The sequence below is a fragment of the Aythya ferina genome, assembly GCF_964211825.1.
Source record: "Aythya ferina genome assembly, chromosome: Z".
Classification (NCBI taxonomy): domain Eukaryota; kingdom Metazoa; phylum Chordata; class Aves; order Anseriformes; family Anatidae; genus Aythya; species Aythya ferina.
The window spans coordinates 23,303,849-23,327,696 of NC_140299.1; the positions used below are offsets into that span (position 1 = coordinate 23,303,849).

Sequence of the window (23,848 nt, forward strand, 5' to 3'; positions counted from 1 at the left end):
GTAGTAGGGTCTCTTAACCCCAGCCCGCACCACAGATGCTGTAGTGATGTCATCACATCGTTATGGATAGATACAATCTGTTGTGTCCTTTAACAAATGTCTAATGAATACTGGAAGTTTGTGTTGAATTTAGTTTTTGTTTGGAGGATTGCAAATGAACTGTTACTCAAGATCTTTTAGAAGTGTAGCAGGTAAATTAAGGGTTGTCATAGTATGATATAAGAAATATTACTGAAATTACAGTGATGTTATAAAGCCAAAAGGAAGTATTTGAACCATTCTTTGATAAGAGAGCAATCAAATATAGCTCTTCAGCTGGACAAAATTTAGAGAAAGGGTGGAACAATGTGGCTTTGAAATTGTTGTCTAGTAACATAAGGAGTGTTTCCTTAAGTCTTGTAACTTAACAATAGGTTAAATAATAAGTATGTTAAAAATACTTGTAGTAAGGTCAACTTAATTTAAACATAATATATATATATATAGTCCAAACTTATAAAATTTTCCCTGTTTGGTCAGCTTAGTAATTGAAGTGTATCTATTTAAAAAGTTTTGTGTGACTTTTCCCATACTTAAAATGTGAATTCTTAAAGCATTTATTGCTTTACTTTCCTACAGTGGTAATAATAAATATATACTCACGAGTTAATGCATTGTTTAGTTGATTATAATAAAAGGGATATGGTAGTTCATTGTGTAATTTATGGAAATAAACTTTGCATTAACCTGTTAAACTGTTGGATATGGCACTCTTAGTGCTTAGCAAAATGTTTTTTGAGGGGAGACTGGTTTTCGTTTGACACTTTTTATATATTGCAAATAAATTCTATACTGCTTTATTAGTCTGCATTTCCTGACTTTTTTTCCCCTCTGGTAATAGTACAGATTCCTTTTGAATCTTTTTTACTTATTATTTATGCTATCCCAGCAGGTTACTCACGTTTATGCCCCCTTGTTTAACTCTGTCCCTTCTTTTGCATTTTATTCATCTTGTGATATTCAATTTGATCAGTTCTGGTTCCTGGCTGTTATACAGAGATCATAACATTAGAAAGTTAGACATGTTAGATGTTTAGAGACATCTACAAGTAAGATCTGAGTATGCCTGTATTGTATTAATGAAATGCTTTTTATAAAAGAATTTTCCCCCTTTTAATGGTTTTGAGTTTCTATAAACCTTTATGGGGGAAAAAAAAATCTGATCGTAGTGCTGTAAACATTTGCATATGCACTTAAGTTTATATACAGTTAGTCTTTTTGACTTCAAGATACTATTTTCTTGTGCATGAATGTTTGCAGTCTTGAGGATTTATATTTATGAGAATATTAGTTATAGCTGAAAGAGGGGAAAAAACACTTCTGCCATCAAATATTTTAAAATGTTATGTTGTATTTAAGAAAAATGTGTCCTTTCTCAAGCTTAATAGATGTGTTAATTTACTATTTATCTTGACTAATGATCTTGTGATAAGGGAAATCAGTGGCTTTGCAGATGAAAAATGTATGAGTAAAAAAAAAGGCATTCATCTTTGTAGGCATCATCTGTTTCATTGACAAAAGGCACAGATGTGAAATTTAACTCAATAATTAAATTTATAATTATTGTTTCAGAGTCAGATAGATAAATAATTGCTCCTCATGGCATGCAATTTGGAGCTACAGTTCATGTAATAAGAATAGGTTTGATCATTGGTGATTCTAAGCTGAGAATTTTTCAGATTGTGTGTGTATATTTTTAAATATTATTTAAAAAGTATGGCAGAGAAGCAAGCTGCAGACAGGGAAGAACATTTTATTAATGACTCCACAGGGATATGATATTCTTTGCACTGAACAGCAAACGTGCAAGCCTGAAATGGATCCATGGTGCATTTTCTTTGGAAACTGCTGTCTTTGTCATTATCCAGTATGTTCCATAGACTTCCTGGACTCATACAAGTACTACAAAAACAGCAATAGCTCTGATAAAGAAGCAAAAATGCAAAATGTCCATATGTGGTACATGCTGTGTTTCTAATGATGTGTTTTTTTTTCTCTTTCTGTTTTTGCCTACAGTTGTAGAACAAGCAACAGGAAGAGTCTGATGGGCAATGGCCAGTCTCCAGCTCTGCCTCGGCCTCATTCACCTCTCTCAGCTCACACAGGTGATTTTTATATCTATTTTACTGGTGGTATTTATGAAATTCTTCAGAATTCTGTATGAGGGGAGGAAAAAACACTCTATCTCACTACGTTTCTTTCCATTGTTGGAATTGGTGAATATTTGCATATTGTTCCATCCAAATTTCTGTTAAATTTAAATCCATAAATCTTATGTTACGGTAACAAGCAGTCCTGAAGTATCTAACATGGATCATGTAGCTTTGTTAGTTTTCCATGTATTCTGTCAAGTTCTGATGCATTTTCCCCAATTCCTTCTCTGCACCTAGTACTGTATGAAAAGAATATTAAACAGCTCGTAACACATGGTGAATATAGTGGAATTGGTGAGTAGGGTATTACATTCTATTCGTAGTGCATTTGTTCCCTAGGATTTATGAAGTTAGGCATGTTACTAGAAATTTCAGTGCTTCAGTTTCCACAATAATAAATTGGTGATCATTTTGTTTCACTTCTGAAGCATTAAAGCACTTAAGATTGAGTGAACATTAGAGATGATATTGTCTTCATTTTGAAAAGGAACATTTTTCGCATACCAAAATAGACTAGTGCAAAGATTCATTCTGTCACATGTTTTGGTGTATAGTTATTACCATTGGTTAAATAAAAAAAAAAAAAAAGTAAAGCCCTACAAGCAATCCTTTTGTTGGCAATGACGTTGAGTACTTTGTAGAATTGTTCTTGGATGGTAAAAGAACAATTACAGAGTTTAAGTTGTGTTTTTCAAGAGAATGGTGAGTTTAATAAGGCACTTGCAGTTTTCTAGTAGAAACATCGTTACTAGAGAAAACACAGTGGTTCTCCTCAAACTGAGCAGCATGCAAGCAGAAGATGAAAGCTGAGTTGGGCAAATACTGAAAAATTGCGTGAAGTTTTTTAATTTTTTGTCTTACAATCTCAGTAATTCTCAGGTTTGCGTGGTTGGATAGGGAAGGGGAATTTGGATGGCACCACACTGATGAAGTAAATATATTGTTCAGGGTGCAAATGGTGCATTCCAGTCGAAGAAAAGACATTTGTAAGCAACATGGAGAGTGAAGGCTCATGGCTCTAATTAAGAGCTGCCAAAGCAGTTTGAGTACATACAAGATACAAGCTCTAGGACTGGAGGTTAGAAAGGGGATATGGAAATGTTGATAAATGCAACAGGTATTATATATCAGCTATTACATTAATTACCAATACAGTACATTATATGCGCTCTTCCTCTGTATAGGGCCTGAAGCTAACTGCAGAGATGGTTCATGGTATTGAAAAGTCAGATTTGAAATCTGGCAGTAGGTCTTGTGCAGAGGCACTCATAAAGATCATGAGATTTCCAGAATACTTGAGAATTTCACTATGTAAATTCTTTCTCTTTCTTACAAAACCAGAAAGCAAATATACACTAATGCCATTTCTTTGTGTTCAAATCTTGCTCATTATTAATAACTGTCTTAAGACAGTTGCTGCATAACCTTTGCCTTTAATATGTAAGCTGAAAGCAGTTAAACCTGCTGAAAGCTCCTTCTAGTTTTTGTGTGAACTGTGGATACATTCAGGATTGTGGGAGGCAAAGGCTGCACTGTCAGCTTGGACAACATCTGGTGTCCTGGACACTAATGGGTTTTCCAGCTGAATGCCTGCTGCTGCGTAGGTAGATCTGCACCTCCCAGCCTTCGAGTGAGTGATTATCATCTCAGCAAGTCAGGGCATTCAGGTGTCCCCACCTCAACAGTCACAGGAGCTTGTTCCTGTGGGTGATGCTAACCCCTGATGATGAATAATCAAGTGTAACGCTGTTTAATGTTCTCTGCTGTAGAAACAAGATTTAGCTGTTAGGAGTAATACTATAAATCTTACATGTTTGTGTCTTAATGAAATGTTTCATTTTGTGCCACTAAGAGGACAAGTATTGGGAGAAGAACTGCAAGTAGGGAATTACTTAAAAAGGAGAGGATATGAGTGTTATGCTAAAATGAGAAGTCTTACAAAACGGGAGCAGGGTTTGTCAATAGAGTGCTCAGGCTTTGGTTTTGTGGCCAAGCCTTCTTAATCTTTTCATAAATTACATTGGCACAAAATTATTGTAGTTGATGTAAAGTTGGAAGACATCCAATATGGAACAGCACTGGGAAAACTGTGTTAAGGTGACTTATCTTGAGGACTGCAATAAAAAGTATCAAATTACATAGCAACTTGCAGCATTTTGTGCATGTAGGACCAGTAACATAAATGCCTACTTCAAGATCTGGACTCATCTGGTAGAAGGAATTTAGAGAAGGACCTGGCTGCATTTTCTGGATCAGATGATTGAAGGACCAATGTAGCGTAGCTTTGAAAGTCAAATCTTAGAAGTTTATACAAAAGAAGTAATTTTCAGCTGAATCTGGGAAGGTTTCATGCCACTGTACAACGTCCTGGTTAGATTTCATCTGGAGTGCTGCTGTTTTCTTATAGTAATGCATGTTCTGGAGGTCTTGTGGGGAGAAAGGCTTAGTAGGATAGAATGTGAGAGTGTTTCATGCAAGACTAAAAGATTATTACTTGCTTATTTTAGGAAAAGGAAGACTGAGAAGCATGTGTTGTCATCAAAATCAGTCAGAGGCATATTGCAGGGAGTGGGAAGGAAGATGTATGTTGTTCATATATACCAGAACATGAAAGCTCCTGAAGAATCTTCCACTAAGAATGGCAATGACAAACTCTATCTTTCCTGTGGGATTCAGTGTGTTTATGAACGGGATTACATGATGGTATCGTCTAAAGCAATATTCCAAGGCCAAAGAGGTCTTGCCTCTAGTTGTAATCCTTTTTGTAAGATTTTCTAGGTTGGCAGACATTGTCACATGTTGACCGTTAATTTCCTGGTTTCACTACGTTAATACCTGTTGCTTCCATGACATAATGTTTTGGGTACCACCTGTGTGGAGTCAGGAGTTGGACTTGGTGATCCTTGTGGGCCCCTTCCAACTCAGGATATTCTATGTTTCTAAGTTCATTTGATAGAAGTAATTTAGCCACACTGCAGTTTAGTAACAAAGAAAGACATTTAAAATATTAAGTATTTTAGTTGTTTCAGGGTTTGAATTACACTGGAGACATTCATGTGCATCACATTTAGAGATGGTTTTCCTGGATTTCTTAACTTTAAACCTGTGTGGGTTTCCCTTTTTTTCCCCTTTTTTTCCCCTTTTTTTTCCCCTTTTTTTCCCCTTTTTTTCCCCTTTTTTTTCCCTTTTTTTTCCCTTTTTTTTCCCTTTTTTTCCCTTTTTTTCCCCTTTTTTCCCCTTTTTTCCCCTTTTTTTCCCCTTTTTTTCCCCTTTTTTTTTCCCCTTTTTTTCCCCTTTTTTTCCCCTTTTTTCCCCCCTTTTTTCCCCCTTTTTTCCCCCTTTTTTTCCCCTTTTTTTTCCCCTTTTTTCCCTTTTTTCCCTTTTTCTTCCTTTTCTTCCTTTTCTTCCTTTTCTTCCTTTTCTTCCTTTTCTTCCTTTTCTTCCTTTTCTTCCTTTTCTTCCTTTTCTTCCTTTTCTTCCTTTTCTTCCTTTTCTTCCTTTTCTTCCTTTTCTTCCTTTTCTTCCTTTTCTTCCTTTTCTTCCTTTTCTTCCTTTTCTTCCTTTTCTTCCTTTTCTTCCTTTTCTTCCTTTTCTTCCTTTTCTTCCTTTTCTTCCTTTTCTTCCTTTTCTTCCTTTTCTTCCTTTTCTTCCTTTTCTTCCTTTTCTTCCTTTTCTTCCTTTTCTTCCTTTTCTTCCTTTTCTTCCTTTTCTTCCTTTTCTTCCTTTTCTTCCTTTTCTTCCTTTTCTTCCTTTTCTTCCTTTTCTTCCTTTTCTTCCTTTTCTTCCTTTTCTTCCTTTTCTTCCTTTTCTTCCTTTTCTTCCTTTTCTTCCTTTTCTTCCTTTTCTTCCTTTTCTTCCTTTTCTTCCTTTTCTTCCTTTTCTTCCTTTTCTTCCTTTTCTTCCTTTTCTTCCTTTTCTTCCTTTTCTTCCTTTTCTTCCTTTTCTTCCTTTTCTTCCTTTTCTTCCTTTGTCCAAAGTAAATGATATTGAGTACTGGCTTACTACCATACATTTAAAACAAAGAAAAATGTCTCATACACAGCTTCTATGCTCTTCTGCTTTAGCTATGGTCTGTGTTGACTGCCTTTTGGGGAAAGTAAGACTAGGTTTGTAAGTGAATGAAAATCAATGAAGTCTTGGTGTGTTTTCATGGTAAACTGTCAAAGTATTAAAAGCTAAAGCTAACACAGGGCTCTGAATCTCTTTTGAAAGAAAACTGACATTTACAGAACAGTAACTAATGTAGTTTATTAGTCTGATTGTCATCATACGTAGATTGATAAAAAAAACTTTGCTAAAACACAGATTAATGTTATTTAAAATTAATCTGATGTGTCAATTTCATAAAATCAAAGATTGATTAGAAGGGGCCTCAAAGATCTCCCAGTTCCAGCCCCCTGCCATGGACAGGGACACCTCCCACCAGACCAGGCTTCCCAAAGCCCCATCCAGCCTGGCCTTGAGCACCTCCAGGGATGGGGCATCCACAGCTTCTCTGGGCAGCCTGAGCCAGGGCCTCACCGCCCTTTGAGTAAAGAACTTATTCCTAATAGCTAATCTAAATCTACTCCCTTTTAGTTTAAAGCCATTACTTTTTGTCCTGTCACTGTATTCCCTGACAGCCTCCCTCCCAGCTTTCCTGTAGGCCGCATTTAGGCACAGAAAAGCTGCTGTAAGGTCTCCCCAGGGCCTTCTCTTCTCCAGGCTGAACAACCCTAACTCCCTCAGCCTGTCTTCATAGGAGAGGTGCTCTAGCATTCTTGATCGTTCTCATCACCCTGCTCTGGACTCACTCTAACAGCTCCGTGTCCTTCTTCTGCTGTCCCCAGAGGTGAACGCAGGGCTCCAGGTGGGTCTCACAAGAGCAGAGCAGGGGGGCAGAATCACCTCCCTCGCCCTGCTGGCCACACTGCTTTTGATGCAGCCCAGGATACAGTTGGCTTTCTGGGCTGCAGGCACACGTTGCTGGCTCATGTTGAGCTTCTCATCAACCAACACCCCCAGGTCCTTCTCCTCAGGACTGCTCTCAATACGTTCTCCACCTAGCTTGTATTGGTGCTTGGGATTGCCCTGGCCTGGATTCAGGGCATTGCACTTGGTACAATTTCAGAGCATCTTCTCCTAGTTTAGGGACTACAGAGGAAGGAGTAAATTGTATGTAAGGAAGGAGTAAGTTGCATGTAGATTCAAATGACTTCTAAATTAAATGCTATTAAGTATAGTACTTCTAGTATTTAAAGTAAGTAGTGGCCAGAACATGAAGAGATCCCACTGTTTTTCTGATGACCAGTGTAAGTGTAGTTTATCTGGTTTCCTCTTGCCACTACCAACTCCCAGTACACAGAACTGTAGGAATTGTGCTGTGTTTTGTGTCAGTGTAGTTCTCAGATTTCTTCTGGTCCTGGGTTCAATTGTTCATTCCAGTTTGGAGAAAGTGAAGTAACAGATACATCTCTCCTACCCCTTCATGCCTGTGTAAAGCTAATTTCACCTGGAATTAAGTGAATGCTAGTACTCTGGATGCCCAGAGGAGCTGTGGATGCCCCATCCCTGGAGGTGAGGCCGTGGCAGGGGCGTGGAACAGGCTCATCTGTATGGTCCCTTTCAACCCAAACCATTCTGTGATTGTGAGGCAGGAGACTTCAGTGACACCCAGGATGGAACAAGCCAGCTGCTAACCATAATAGGTTATTTAGCAGAAAGGTCTATGTATAGAAGATTTGCCCTGGCAAGTGGATTTAAGAAGCTTGCAAACCTTCCTTGCTGTAACCGGAGAAAGCCATTTGCTGGCTTGAAGCATAATTAATCCAGTTTTTGAAACAGCTTGAGCTCCTCACCTCTGAGCAGATCTCGGCAGAAATACCTGCTGAAGCGTTCAGAATGCTGCTGCTGCCCAGCTGTGTGATGCTGCTGACTGGCACAGTTCACTAGGGTATGAAACTCAGACCTGTAACTGTTCATGGATTCTTGTGTATTGTTCACTTCACAGCATGGGTTCACACCAAGGAAACAGACACCAGGAACACATGACCTGTTGTTGCAGTGTGTTGCTGCTGTGCTGATGTACTCTTAATTCGATTCAAACGACTGTCAAATAATGACACCAAGACTTCAAACTGAAGCTGTCTCTGATCCATTGGGACTTTGTCATAACAATCATTAATCTGTTATTCCCTCAGTACCAAAAGAAAGTGATTGCATCAGGAGTCCTTTATTTTGTAAGTAGACAGCTATTAAAAAAAACATCAATAATACATGTTCCCTGTAACATATGCATTTTTAAAAGATGTAAAACATCTCCCCTCTTTGGCAAAGGCACAGGACTTCTTGAAGCTAATTACAAAACAATCACACAATTTAATTAATCTGGGTATAGTATTCTTAACAATAGCTGCTTGCAAAATGAGACACCCTGTGTATTGTCATGAGGTAAAGTATTGTTTTGGTACGTTGATTGCCTATTCATTGTGCTACTTCTCCCAGAGGATACTTGAGTTAATTACTTACCTAATGCGTGACCACCAGTCAGGTTTACTTCATCAGGTCAGGAACATCAACAGTAATCTCAGCAGCATAGAGATACCCTAGGCCTAAACATACAGCAGCAAGCAGATCCCAGAGAACAGCGGGATTTGACTAATAAGCAAGCACTGCACATATGGGCAGAGAATTAACTGGCACTGGTTTTTATTTGAAAGTCTCCCAGGTATTGACTTGCAGATGGACTTGGGGGTGGATGAATGCCATGATGGATGAAGGTCACATATACATGTAGGACTCTGCTTCTAACCTTTCTTGTTTTTCTGGAACACCACACCTTAAACCTTTAGTAGCACTAGTTGTTGCTCCTATTGTTTGGGGTTTGGATTTTTCATCCTCCATTTCCAGTCTTGTCTGGGTTCTCAGACATCTAGATAAGCCTGCAGGATTTAATATCCAGGTATTATGTATACGGCTTTGTCAATCTTGTTGTTTTAAAAGCTCATTTGCTTTTGGAAATGCGTCTTGCATACTGATGTTCTTATTAACAGGATCTAATATTCTTCCTGAATAAGACTTTGACTTTGGATTTTGTCTGAGAGGAAGTGATCTTTGCCTCTAGTCAGGCAGTAGCAGCACTGTCTCCTTGAACCACCTGCTGTTGCAGCTATAACATCACTGCGTTCTTTGTTTTTTGCTCCAGTGTGAAGGTTAAGCTTATGTTTGAACTAACTGGTGGACAGTTAGTCATGTCGTTGATGTGTAGTAAATAAGTTTAACTCTGTATAACTTCTAAACAGATGAAAGGAATTTAAGATGCACCCCCCATCTCCTGACATGTCAGATTATTTCCTGTCAAACGCTGTTAGTCTCACCACATTTAGCCTAAGTCCCTGCTTCTGTGATAGAGTTTCAGGTAGCTTCTTTGTCTTTTTTCCCTCTTACCTAAGCTCACAAAGGACTCCCAGTTACACCTAATTCTTACCAGTGCAGTAGCTAAACTTTGTGACAATGTTTTATCTGCAGTGTTAACTTTTTTTTTTTTATCATATCTTTATTAAATAAGCTCTGGTAGCGGCAAAAGAAATCCAGTTAGCTGTTAAATTAAATGACCTGTTGCTGTCAGTAATTTGGTGTTTGCAGTTCATGCAGGACAAGAATAAATTGTGTTGGCCCCCAAATAAAGATTGAAATCTGTGCCATATGTGTGGCTTTAGATTCCCTCTGCTCTTCCCCCATCCCTTCAGGGAACCAAAATCCTTGCTACCTTGAAACTATCTAGGCCCTCAGAAGTGTCTGAAAAGTAATGAAGAAGCTAGGGTCTTGATGGGGAGAAGGTAAAGTTGAAAAGACATAATTTTTCTGTGATTGATAAACAGACAAAATAAGTCTGTGGTATTGGCCAGTGAAAGTGAGATTCTTGTCTCCTGGGGCTTTAAGAACAGATGCAAAGACATGATCTAAGCAGAGCTAAAAACACATTTTGCATCTGCTCCTGATTAAAAAAAAAAAAAAAAAAAAAAAAAAGTCATGGGAGGGGGATCTCTGTTTACTACCCAATGGTTTCATGATTACACTTTCTGGCATTGAGTGTTTAAGGTTGTTAACTGTGAAAAACTCAACGCTCATTCAAATATTCAAGTAGAAATCAAGGCCACTTGAAGAGTTTTAGGTACTCAATTTGTTGTAGCAGATTTTTCACATGTAGGTAGTAATTTTCTTCTCAGAAACTAAATAATGATTCTAACTGGATATGCAGAAGCTTTTTTATCTGTTTCTTAATGTTGCAGTCTCATTTATGTCAAAAATAAAAATACTGCAACAAATGCACTACTTTAATATGTTGGTGTTGCAATCTGTTCTTTATTTTAGGAAGGATAAATTTAGCTATATGCTGGCACTACTTTAAAACTTACCTTTTTAGCTTTTGAGGTGATTTTTATTTTTTGTGTGTCATTTCTTTTTTATATACTGTCTTTTCTCTAGTTACATATGTTGAGGGGTCAAGGTGACTGGAACAGCTCTCACCACTCATCTTCTTTCCACGCTTTCATTGGTCAGAAGGAGGTTGAGCACTGTAATGTAAAGACGTAACAGTCATAAAATTTCAACTTGGTCACAATGTATAGTCACTTCTTATCACATATTGGTAGTCAACTTTTGTGCCATGGTCTCACAAAAGTAATGGGAAAAAAATCACTAAGTGTGTTTTGCCTGCTTATATGGGGTTAGGAACCGTGAAAAAACTGAACAATGAAAAAATCACAAGCTCTAGTGAAAATGCTGTAGAGACTTTGTCTAAGGGCTAAATCATGCTAATAATGATTTTGCTATCTTTCAAATATGTGTGATTAACACTTTTTTTCCATGATTGAAAATGTATTCCTTTCAAACAAAAATTTTGTAAACCTTTCACAGGTTGAATGGAGTGTTTCCTCTGAGTTAGAAAATTCAGTAACAAAAAATCAAATGCTGAATGAAATGTCACGTCAAATAAGATTGTATTTCAGTTTTTTCAGTGTTCTTGAGAGGAGAAACTCAGAAATTAGTTTTTAACCTACCTGGAAATGCTAGAATTAGCATGTTTGAAATGTATTTTCTTTTTTCTAGTATGTATTTATTTGTGTATTCCCCTTCCAACAGGAAACAGTCCTCAAGATAGCCCTAGGAATTTCTCTCCCAGTGCCTCAGCCCACTTTTCTTTTGCACGAAGGTAAGAGTTTGTATTTAGTACACATCATGCATTTCGCAGAGAGGAAATGCTGTCGGATCCAGATATTAAAAGATGAATGGAAATGCACAGCTGTATCTGTCAAGTCTATCACTGAGAATGACAAGTGTGATCTCTGTTGCATAACCTCTTTTAAACTGTATTTGAAACAAAATTGTGCTGGATGATTGATACAATGACATCATACATTTTTAAATATATATATTGTATTAATGGCTTTTAAATAGATTTACACTGTATGAAAGTAGAGAGATCTCATCCACTGAGGTTTGGAGAAATTATAACCTACATCCGTTTTTTTTTTTTTTTTTTTCTTAAGAAAAAAATTGCACTTTGTAAGAAGTGCATGGCATGCAAGAACTATCTTAGAGAAAATTGAATAGAAATTCTTGAGTGCAGGGCCCGGTTTCACTGGTAGCAGCAGCATTGTCACTGTACATTTAATATTTGACCTTGACCTGTTTCGCTATCTGAACAACAGAGACAGTCAGCTCTGTCATCGGAGTGTTGTGAGGATTAATTAATGTTAGAATTTTTGAAGATCTAAAGTGAATTTGAAGTGATCTATGAAGTAAATTACTATTAAATGAACCATAACTTAAGTTGATTATGTGTCATGGGAGACTGCCTATTTGTGCCACTGTGGTTCCGTATCACTTAACACCTTGTCAGCCTACCTCAAATAATATGTTCATTAACTCTAAGCCTGAGAGGGTAGGTAGAGTTTATATGTTGACTCAAGAGTATAGACACAAAAAAAAATGGAATTGGAGTCCTGTGGCATTCTTTGTCATTAAACAATGCCAGGTATGTAACTGTTGCATTTGCAGTGGCATAGCACTTGCTGCTGTAGCTTTACTTCCTTTATTTTGGGAGCTCATTTTGGCTGCGCACACAAACTCTCAAATGTACTTGTGAAAAAATGGCTAAACTCTTTTTTGAAAACTGCAAAGGGGAGAAAGCTTTACACAAGTATTCCTTTATCTCTTACCTGAAACAAACTCATCTGCAATAATAGATCATGTCAATCTTTCTGACAGCATATGATGTTACTTTTTTAATCCTTCAAGTATTTATTTTAAATCTACTTCCTCTTGATATTATCTTTTACTTTAAAAATAAATAAATAAATAAATAAAGGAAAGATGTATGTTCATAGATTACATTTGTTTGTGAACATATTTTTAGGAAGATTCATTAAATCCTGAAATAGCTTATAATGGAAAAAACAGATGTGAAAGACTGAGCATTATTTAGGAATACAGCAGGCAGGATGTGTTTTTCCTTTCACACTCATAATCAACAAAATGTTCAAATAATTGTCTTTCTCAATTCAGAAGGAAAAATGAATTTGTCTATCAGTGCTTGTTTGATTTTTGACCATTTTTAGAGTGTTGTACAGATACTAGCTTCCAAATGAAAAGTTTTAAATCTTTCATTTAAAACAGCATTAGCACAAGAAGTTTTTGTGATTTCAAAAAACTTCACCCTTTTGGTGGGATTCAAAGAAACTTATTTATACCAGTTCCATGGACACCTTCTGTGTTTATAGCACAAATGCTTGATAACACTTAAAAAAGAAAAGAAAAGAAAAGAAAAAAAAAACAACAACAACAACAAAAAAAAAACAGTGCTGATATAAGAGTTTTTCAGTTTGCTGTGTGTGTTGTGGGGATGGCAGCAGAACTCCCCAGGCCACTCTGCAACAGTCAGAAGTGTCAATTTCCTTTGCCCAGAACTGGTGGGTGATGCAGGGGAGTGGCTTGTGCTACTTGTATCTGCAACTTAGGCATCTTCTGCCAATACGCACGAGTATAGCATGTGTGAGCCCATGGTTAACTGGTGGATCCTGCTTTCGAGAGCTTCTGTGAACCGGGTAGGACTGCAGGATGGTCCAGGGACAAGTGGTGTATCAGGGTCTGGGGAAAAATGCTGTAGGTGCTTACAAACCTTTTCTCTCTTCTTCCTAATCCAAAAATCCTCCTATTCTTCCTCCTTTGTTTCTTGGATACTTTCTGTGATAACCATCTCCATCTTCAGTGGCCCTTCTGGGTGAGAACTTCTGTATGCAGGAGTTCTGTTCTATACAAAAGTCATTCAGCGAGGATGTATATTCCATCTCACAGGTGTGGAACATGTGGGTTTAAGCCATTTTAAATAAATTTCAAGTACTTTGTCTTCAACTATGAATACACCTTGCTTGTGCAGCTGAGTCAAAATGAAAAGTACTTTTATAATAGTTCGTACTCCTGGTTGTTGTTCATTCATAATGGGGATGGGGAGGAGAATTAATGAATTAAAAACAAAATTGTGGAGGAGGAGGAGGTTTTTTCCAGAGTTCAGTCTTTGATGCAGTCACTTGTCCCTTTACCTCATGTTCTCTTAATAATTTGCACTGTTAAATTACATAATGTCATTTATAATTGACAATATTTTAGATACAGTACTTCACCTCTTTTCATATGCTCTGTCTGTTCAAAATTTGTGTTGTAGCTTGTGGATAAAAGGGAGTAGGAAATAAGCTGCTAGAGTGGAGAGAGGGAAGGGTGTTTTTAGGCAGTTACCTTGAGAGGTAGGGAAATTGCATCAAGAGGTTCAAGGTTCATGATCAGTGTTTTCAGACAGTTACCATGCAGGATAAGTTCCATGCAGGGAAGTTGCAGCAAGAGGTTGAAGGTTCCTGATTTATTATGACTTTAGTTCTACTTTGAGGAATTATATTTATATATATTTATATATATAAATATAATATATATATATATATATATATATATATATATTATTTTTTTTGTACAGATCAGTCTTGAGAGGTGTTCTTTGTACTCGCTGTAAAACAGAGCATCAGTTCGCCTGTGAATTCTCCCCTAATATAAAATTGTGTGCTAATAAAAACTAGTCCTGTTTTGTTATTTATGTATATATATATTTTTTTTATTTTTTAAACATATTTGATACAATTGTACTCCAGTCATGGGCATCGAAGTGACAGGTAAATTTTACCTCATTGGAAATCCAAACACCAACCTCATCATTGCTTTTTGGCTTGTCTTTTTGAATGTTTAAGCTCCATGTTGTCTGTGTATAGCTCACCTGAAGCTGTGAAGAATAGAAATCGGCTTTGGTTATGATTTTTTTTTCTGAGTAAGCGTGATTTTTGCTGCTTTTTTTCCTGATCTACATATGATTTTGAAAAAAAAAATGTTTATCTGATCATTCCTTCTACTTATTTTATATTAGCTTGTTAGTTTGCTGGTATCCTGTACTGGTGTCAATTACAGAAGTGTCACCCTTACGCTTCAAGCAAACTATATTGGTTATTTTATAGTTCAGAGCATCACAGTTGGTTTGTTCACAGGTTTTTAATTTGCTTCACATTAATTATCGTTTGATGAACCCGAGAGTCGTGAAGACTCCGTGTGTTCAATTTTTATGCATATTAGTGAGATATCAGTTCTGTCAATCTGTTCATTCACTTTCTAGTTGTTTCATCTCATGGATTTTGACTAGAAAAATGCCCTAAAAAGTCTGTAAGTCTAGGTCATCCTTGCTGAATGTTTGTTTATTGTGGTCTGATGTGAAAGTTTACTTCTATTAAAAACCTTGTTTATATCATGCTTTTGGAATGCAATTTTCCACAGTAACACTTTTGCAGATGTTTCTGTGTTAGGGTACTGCAGTGTTCGTTTGACTAAACTCAGTTTCACAACAGGACTGATGGTCGCCGCTGGTCTTTGGCCTCCCTTCCTTCTTCTGGATATGGTACAAATACACCCAGCTCGACTGTTTCTGTAAGTATCCAGAATAGCATACTATTATGTGCCCTATCTTCTTAATTGTAGCAAAGGTTCCTTTTTTTTTTTTTTTTTTTTTTTAAGAAAAGGCAACGTGGTTTTTGTTTTGTGGTTTTTGTTTACTTTGTCTACTTGTTGTAGACTTTGAATTAATATGGGATATAAAACTGCTTCACTGATACAGAAGAAGAACTTGAGGCAACTGGTGCTTTGCTTTTACAGATCTTCTTTCTCTGAATGGGAAGTGGCATTTAACTGCCTCCTTTTGATCTGTATAGCAGTAGTAGGGAAGGCATACTGCCTTATTTTAACCATATGGAAGTTAGGTATTGAGTTTCTAAGTCTTGCTTGCTATCAGAAACCACCTTACAACATGACTCATCCATCCTAGGCTAGACTGCTATCTTAAAATTAGATGAATCACACATTTGCCTGTCTTTTTAATTTGCAATAGTCAGATGTTAGTGCATGATATTAGAGGAGATATTTAGCTTTCTAGATGGCTATAATTAGAACAGAAGAATTTGTTAGAATGCGTAATAGGATAAATACGATAGTTTATGTTGTTAGTTTCTGCATGTTAGATCAGTCCTTTTGATGTGATCTTGTATCACACCCAGCCCCATTTTGTGTGCAGTCTAACTTTTGAAGTGCACCATGGCAGTGCATGTGATTGTGCTCCAATAATAAGATTAGGTGAGAGTAGTACGAATTTGTACTTCTGCATATGATGAACTTATCTGTGCTGCAGAGGAAGCACTGAGTCATCTTACAACCTGGAACTAAGCTATCTTGTGTGATAATTACACCTGAGACTAGGAAGATGCAACTGGAGAGGAAGGCTGCTTCGGAAATGGCAAATAGTGGGCTGTTTGGTTACATCTCCCACAACAAAGGGCCTGGTCCTTGCAGATCTAACTATGACTCTTTGAAAAAGGGTAATTTTGTATTGTTAGCCTTGGTTTGTACCTATAGCATTGCGCTGTTACAGAAAATGCTGTTTCATGGGTGGTAAATATTACTGGACACTTGATGTCTGTGTTTTTTTTAAACGTTTCTGTCAGAGTTTAAGTAAGCTTTCTCTTCTCTTGGATATGTTCTGTTTCTCTTATGAAGTAGTGGAATTCTACACCCTGTACTCTGGTAAAACCTGACCGTTTTATACTATGATCGACTCTATTTTATTTTTGTCCACAAAAGCTCTGGAAAACTGAGTCATTTCTATTTCTTAGTCTTCAACCCATGTTGGGGTATTCTATGTATTTTATGAACTGCTCCTTAGCAGCACTGATTTTTGACCTCTGACCTGTATAGATCATGCCTTTGCCAAGGAAATTGCTTTATTTCACATTAAGTCCTTAAGCACTTCCCATAGTGCTCACTCGTACACCTCTTCTTGGAACTGAAACAAATATGCTGTGTTCTTCACTTAAAATATATTGACGTAAAAGGGGTTGTCAGATAATAAGTAATTGCTATAGCAACTCCATCATTGTTAGAAGTAACAGCCTTATGCTAGAGAGGAAATGAATAGCTGTGTTAGAAACACATAAAAATACAGTTTTAATTTTCCATCGATGGGCATAGTTTTTTTCCGTGATAGCTGTAACTTTAAAATGGTAGGTCCATTTTTTTCTGCTTTCATTGGTCTATATTAAGTTTACTATATGGATGGGCTGGAAAATGGAACAATTTTTACATCATGTTCTCATTTCTTCTGGAAGAAAAAATCACTCATGGAATTAATTATCTAAACCTTTGTGATTGTTTTTGAGTTCTGTCTTTGACATGAAAACATCTTAAATTTAACAGTCTGATTTGTGGCAGTAAATCTGTTTTCAAATTAAAGAGTTTGAATTTTGTTGAAGAAAGAAGTAGTATAGACTTGATGTCCTATTTTTTTTTTATTATTTCATTATTTCCTTGCTTTTCATTTTTTACCCGCTGGATCACAGAATCACAAAACTGTAGGGGTTGGAAGGGACTACAAGATCATCAGGTCCACCCCCCTACCAAAGCAGGTTTTCTAGAGTAGGTTGCCCAGGTAGGCCTCCAGACAGGCCTTGAATATCTCCAGAGAAGGAGACTCCACAACCTCGCTGGGCAGCCTGTCCCAGTGCTCTGTCACCCTCACCGTGAAGAAGTTCTTTCGCATGTTGGTGCGGAACTTCCTGTAATCCATTTTTTGGCTGTAGCCCCTGTCCTGTCCCAACAAAACAATGAAAATATGTTGGCCAAATCCCACTGGATGACACATTTGAATCAGAAAATGAAACTGGAAATCTGCCCGTTTAACTGGTTTCATGTACTTTTTTAGAATCTGAAACAGCTAGCCCAGTGCAGCCTCATTCTCTGTATTTTTACAAATTCATAATGACAATGAGAGACCACTTCAGAAACAGTAATCTCAAGAATATATACAAAACAATTCCTTTTCAGTGCAGGATGAATAAGATCCGCATTAATCTAGAGATTTATTAACTGGAGACCAGAAATGTTTTTTACACATCACAGTAGATCACAGCTTTGATCTTTGCAAGCAACTAAAATCAAAGCAGCGACAGAAGGGTCGTATAAGTAATTGTATCATGGTTATGCTGAGATGAATGCATCAAACTATTTCCTTTTAACCTGTTTTGTTGTTTTGTTTTGTTTTATGTTGGAAGTGAAGAGATAAATGGAATTATCAATTTAGTGGAAGTTCATGAGTTTCATACTCCAGTTCTCTAAACAAAGATGAAAGTAAATGAAAATAGCTCCTGTGAGGATTGTTCAATTGAAAATAAACTATTGCTGTGTCATATACCAAGAAACAAAGTAGGATCAGATCTTTCCAGCTAAAACATGTGGTCAGGATGATTATGCCTTTTTTAAGAGAAAGAGACTATAAAGAGGATAAAGCAAGAGAAAAATTGGTTGCATGTTTTTGCCAGTAGCCTGTTAGAAAATTATTTGGATATGTGAAGATGTGAAGATAGGCTAGGGAGATCAGGAAATTCATTTTTGCAGTTACCTAAACTGGTATTGGCTGCAGATTTGAGGAACAGTTTGCCTTGCCTTGGTGCACTGTGTATATATGTTAAATGCTATCTAGCTTTTGAAGCAGCTATTCTAGAATGCCAAGAGGGCGGGGGATGGGAGTGAAGAGTTCTGCTATGAGAGCTCAGATCTGTTCAGAAGTTGCAATTCAGACCTCCAAGAAAATGTGCTCTGGACGTGTGATGATCCTGATGCAACCAAGAGTCCTTAGCAAAAGAAGTATTTTCCACTTTAATTCTGTTGGTTGCAGACTCTGTGACACTTTAAGCGTGGAAAACATGAGGAAGATTGTCTTCCTGATGTTCCCAGAATCCCCTGAAGTTCAGGAGGTAGAGATTGATTTTATAGAAATATGTGTATGTGACAGTCTTTCCTGGGAAATTTTACTCCACTAGGATATTATTTAACTTAGCGATAGTGGCTCTCGGATTAACCGTGAGGTTAACTGCAACTAGTTGCCTTAGTATGAGATAGGAAAGAATATAGTTAGTGCTATGTGCTGAATTATGCGTAGTGTTGTGCTACAGCTGAAATGCATAAATGAGTTACTATGGTTTGACAAGTTACTACCCATCAAGTGAACTGCAGTAAATTCTTGGTATATATGCTTCTTAGTCTGCAGCAAAGCCAAGGTAATGCAGTCTTGTTAAATTGAACTTGTTCTAATGTGATGAAACCTTCCCATGTAGACCAGTCCAGTGAAAGTTTACTTCTGAGCAGTGTCTTTTTTTTTTCCCTTTCAAGAGATGATTTCATGAGATCTAGTGTGATAACTAATGTTTTCTTCAGTTCCTAAAATTAGGATATATCCAGTTTTTGCCACACAAGTTGCTAGGGAATTAGGAAGACTGACTCATTTCTGTGCTTAACAGCTTGGATGTTACCTGCTGACCTTAGCAGTGCATAAGAACATCTACACAATATGAAAGTTTACTCTTTTCTTTCACTTGGGATAACATAGCAAAGCTGTTCTTACTGTGCTGGTCTCCAATAAAAAAGCAGCAAGGCAGGGTCTTGATGTCCCATATGGTAAGACAAAAGAACAATAATTTGCACACAAAGATTGATATCAGATATCTGTCAAAGATTGACACAAACACTAGAGCATCTACAGTATTAGTCCAGGCTAACAAGGCTGGTTGTTAATGCATTGACCCATGGACACATTCTTCACAAAGACATCAAATCCAAGCTGAGCAAAGTAGTTTCGAAGTTCTTCTGCTAAACAGTTAATGTGGTTTAGGTAGCTAGCTATGCTGCATAAAAGGCAGCACTATGTTATATAGGGTGGCTTTACACGCAGTTTTGCAAGGCTAGATATTGTAGTAACAATTTCAATCTCGTAACTGTCTATATTCATTTTTAAATGAAATGGGTGGTTTAAATATAATCCTTTTCATTTCCTTCAGCCATAGAAACTATCTTGATAAAGGCATTAAGTTCTTTCATGTCATTTTATATGTACAGCTTTTAAAAGAAAATAGCATATGATTTTTTTCTACAAGAATTTAGATTATATTTAATTTTTTTTAAACTTCATTAATAGCTTACATTGGATAATGAAATAACTTCTGTATGTGGAATTGAAATCTGTATGGTGGCAATAAGTTGTGCTCTGCAGCTATCGTTCTATCTTATGTAAATAATTAATTTTCAGCAGACACAGTTTTAAATATTCCTTAAAATATTGGTGCATATTACTGACGCCAGATGTCTTCTTTGCCTTAGACAGAGGAAATGTGAACTTCTGAAATGCAACGGCTTTCTCCGAGACTGAAGTTGTTTTTATACCCTGTATTTAGCTCATTAAGTTGAGTCTAATTATTTTTCTTCTTTAATTTGGTAGCTAAGCATGGGAAACAGTAACTAGTTTTTATATTAAATGGCTTCATTCATGAACAGTGAATATAATCTTGAAAATGCCTTTTCACTCTGATAGAAGCTTGTGTTCTGTTCTGCTCTTGTAGTCATCCTGTTCATCCCAAGAAAAGCTGCACCAGTTACCATACCAACCAACACCTGATGAACTACATTTTTTATCTAAACATTTCTGTACCACTGAAAGCATTGCAAGTGATAACAGGTGCAGGACCACTGCAATGCGTCCGCGCTCCAGAAGTCTCAGGTGAGTTCCTCTGTCTAGTAAGAGGGGCTGAATCTAAATTTCTGAACATCATGGTTTTGTGCATTGGGAACGTTCTCTATTTTCAAAATCTGGGTCTTAAAGGAGGCAACTAACCTGTATGAAATGTCTTGGTGAGCTAGTCCGTGCTGATCTAACTACTCTTCTAGAGTTGGAACTGTTTACAGAATATAGTTTTTCCTTGCAAAATAATTTGAAATATATTCATATTCATAGAGCGTCTGGAAAGAAATGCAGTGAAGAAATTAGCAGGGAGTTGGGGGGAATGTATTCATATTTTTTTGTGTGTGTTCAATTATGCCCTTTTAGATAGCTGAAACTCACTTGTTTTGCTCTTTCAAGAAACTCTTATGTATGTGTATAAGAAGCCCTAATGTACACATTGCGATAAAGACAGTCCTTTAGGGGAGGGCATTGCTTTTGTGGAGTCTTATTCCACATCTTTTATACCATACTTGGATGAACTGGTTTTCCCAGCCCAGGAAAGTCAGGTGGAGATTTTTAAAGGAAATGGTAACTAAGAACGAGGCTCGTGATAGTACGAAGGAATTTCCTGGGTTAGCAAAGGCTGTGGGTACCTGTTATGGATGGTTTTACTGCAAGTCTCATGCTTTGTTTTTTTCCAGGCACAGTGTCTTGGCCATTGATGGAACCTATGCCTATGTGTGGCATTATTTGTAGGAAGTCAGATTGGAGATAATTGTTTTGATTTTTCTTTTATTTTCTAATTTAAAAATAGATTAAAAAAAAAACTTCTGAACATTTTCACTTGCAGATAATAGAGTTCTTGGTCAGGTCTTGCTGTTTTAATTGTATGTAACCTTCAAAGGGGTGGGTGTAGTCATACAGCTGTTAAATATATATCTCTGTCTCCCTTCTGAGGAAAAAAAAAAAAAAAAAAAGTAATGCCATGAGTGTTGCAAAGCTGCATGTATCCCAAACTGTAGTTGTAAACTAAGAAAATGACATCTGACAGTTATATGTCAAATACATGAACTATTTTTTAAGGCCTGGTCAGAAATAGCAGAAAGGAACCAAGCATGCCACTGATCAGAGGATGTACCTGTCTAGTGAAGCATGTGCTGACTTTTTGGTGCAAATAAGCTATGCAGAAATATAAGTACTAATTCTAGCTCATGCTGAGACAAGTTTAAAGAGATAATTTGCTTTGCTTGCAGCCCTGGACGTTCTCCTGCCTGCTGTGACAATGAAATAATTATGATGAACCATGTCTACAAAGAAAGGTTCCCAAAGGTAATGAATTATATTTAAGATATGCAATATCTAAATTGATAGGCAACATAGGTTTTAAGTAAATGGTGTTTTTGTTATGGGAACTAATGATCCAAGGCTTTAATGGCTTTCATCAAGCATCACCAACCTCTTATTAGAAGTATAAAATCACAATAAAGAAAATCCCTGCTGAGAAGAACTGGACATTCATTTGACGAAGCTGCTGAACTGGTTTTGAAATTAATCATGCTGGTAGTACATTCTGCTGGTTGGAAATCAACTATATGTTCAATTTCAATAGGTGCTGTGTACGTGGGGTTAATGTATACTGAATTAGTAAACTGAGACTGTTTTTGCAGCTCAGTCTTGTACAGAATCTGCTGATACAACTGCAAATTTCTTTCTTCAGTGCCATTTCTCCCTTTCTGCAAAACCTTGTTATGCACTTACTTTAAAGGTGAAGATCAGTACGTAGTTGTGAGAGTTTGACTGAGATATCAAATCAGGAAATGTTGCTGTCTTGTCCAGAGATCTGAGACAAAAATGAGTTCTTTGGTGCAGGCACATTGCAAGGTGCATGGTGATCTCAGTTTTTCATAGAATTTTGATGATTCTTGGCAAATAAAATAAGGTTAAGCTGGTATCACTGCAAAAATGCCTACGAGTAGGAAAAAAAAAATCTTCATTTTTCTTCACAGAAATTTCTTTATGGAAGTATGAAGATATTTGTAGAGGGATTGAGCAGCAGTCAGTAGTGTGAAATGATCTGCTCATTTCACTGGGTGATGTATGAATTAAGGGGTGTAGGTTTACTTTTTAAAAAGAAAAATACTGCAATATCTTTATTCTTTTTAAGCATGTGCAACTGACAGAAACAGTCAGTTGGATCTATAAAGCAAGCATATCCATCAACGTGCAGACACATCTAACAGGATCTGTGAGCCTGTAATCAGTTAATGTGCTTTCAAACTCTGAGCTCAGTTTCAAAACTTTGAACACTTTTGCGGTATAACCTGTACAAAAGGAAAGGAGATATTCTGGTCTGTAGCACCTACAGTTTATACAAAACAGCCAAACACGTTCATGAGTTCTCATTGCTTTTATTTTGATTTGGACTTATTTTTGCGGTCATGAGTGTTAACTAATTATTTTAGTGAGCAGTATAAGATCAGTGTTTAAGACTTGCAGCAGACAGCAGGATTCGCATAATAGACCAGTAAGGTGATTGCTTTTCTGAACTGATAACTGAGGAAATGTCATCTGCTATTTTGTTTTTCTATTTCCTTGGTTTTTTGCTTCAGTCATTTCACATATTTTGTGTAGGTAATTTCTTAGGCACTACAGAAACGTTGTAAAGCTGGAAGTAAGCTTTGAGGTTGTAAGGCTGATCTAATGTATCATGTATTCATTTGTGTATAGGCCACAGCTCAGATGGAGGAGAGGCTTCAGGACATTATAACAAATCATTCTCCAGAAAACGTCCTTCCGCTGGCAGATGGAGTGCTTAGTTTTACCCATCATCAGATCACAGAACTGGCTCGAGACTGTTTGGATAAATCCCACCAGGGCCTCATCACATCACGATACTTCCTTGAATTACAGCAGAAATTAGACAAATTGCTACAAGAGGTATGAGCCGTGAGAATGCTGTTACGTATGGTAGAAAAGTAGTTTAAATATGTTTGCCTAAGAGTTGCTGTCTTGAAACAATTATGACTGTTGCACTCAATTGTCAGTGTTAGTGGCAGTTTTAGTCTAGGTAATGACAACGACAAGGACCAAAAGGCATCCTACTGTAGTCTGGGATAAGTAGGTTGTAAATTCGGAAACAACATTTTCTGATGCAGTGCAAGTTATAAATTGCTTCCAGAAGTGTGTGAATAAGCCCTAAAAGAGGAGGCTTGCTGTACCATTTAATGTGGATAAATGAGAAAACATACTCTTTCCACTTTATCAGCCCTACTAATTGCCTTCTGTGTTGACAAAGCAGACAGCAACCTTTACGTTTTTGTTATGTGGAGGTTATTTGGTTATTTAATTATTTATTTATTTATTTCATAGTTAAACTGTTTATTAGCAGAAATTGTCAGTTCTAAAAGCATTGAAACTTCCATAGAATAGTCAGCTAAATGTAGTAAGAAAAACATGAAACTTGCTAAAGAAATGTGCAGTGCTGTAAGTGAGCATGGTTTATAGATGCATCATTTCTAGAACAAATGAGTATGCTGAATGCTGTAAA

At 36.9% G+C, this 23,848-nt stretch overlaps 1 protein-coding gene across 10 annotated transcripts in view; it reads left to right on the plus strand.

The window, feature by feature from the left end:
- Nucleotides 1–23,848, plus strand: part of MAST4 (microtubule associated serine/threonine kinase family member 4) — a 307,122-nt gene that overhangs the window by 232,139 nt on the left and 51,135 nt on the right. For all 10 annotated transcript variants that reach the window (XM_084505107.1, XM_084505110.1, XM_084505109.1 and 7 more), the window contains 6 exons: nt 2,056–2,144; nt 11,316–11,385; nt 15,113–15,191; nt 20,201–20,358; nt 21,555–21,630; nt 23,029–23,238. In XM_084505107.1, the coding sequence (XP_084361233.1) occupies nt 2,056–2,144; nt 11,316–11,385; nt 15,113–15,191; nt 20,201–20,358; nt 21,555–21,630; nt 23,029–23,238 (682 nt within the window). The remainder of the gene's footprint in view (nt 1–2,055; nt 2,145–11,315; nt 11,386–15,112; nt 15,192–20,200; nt 20,359–21,554; nt 21,631–23,028; nt 23,239–23,848) is intronic.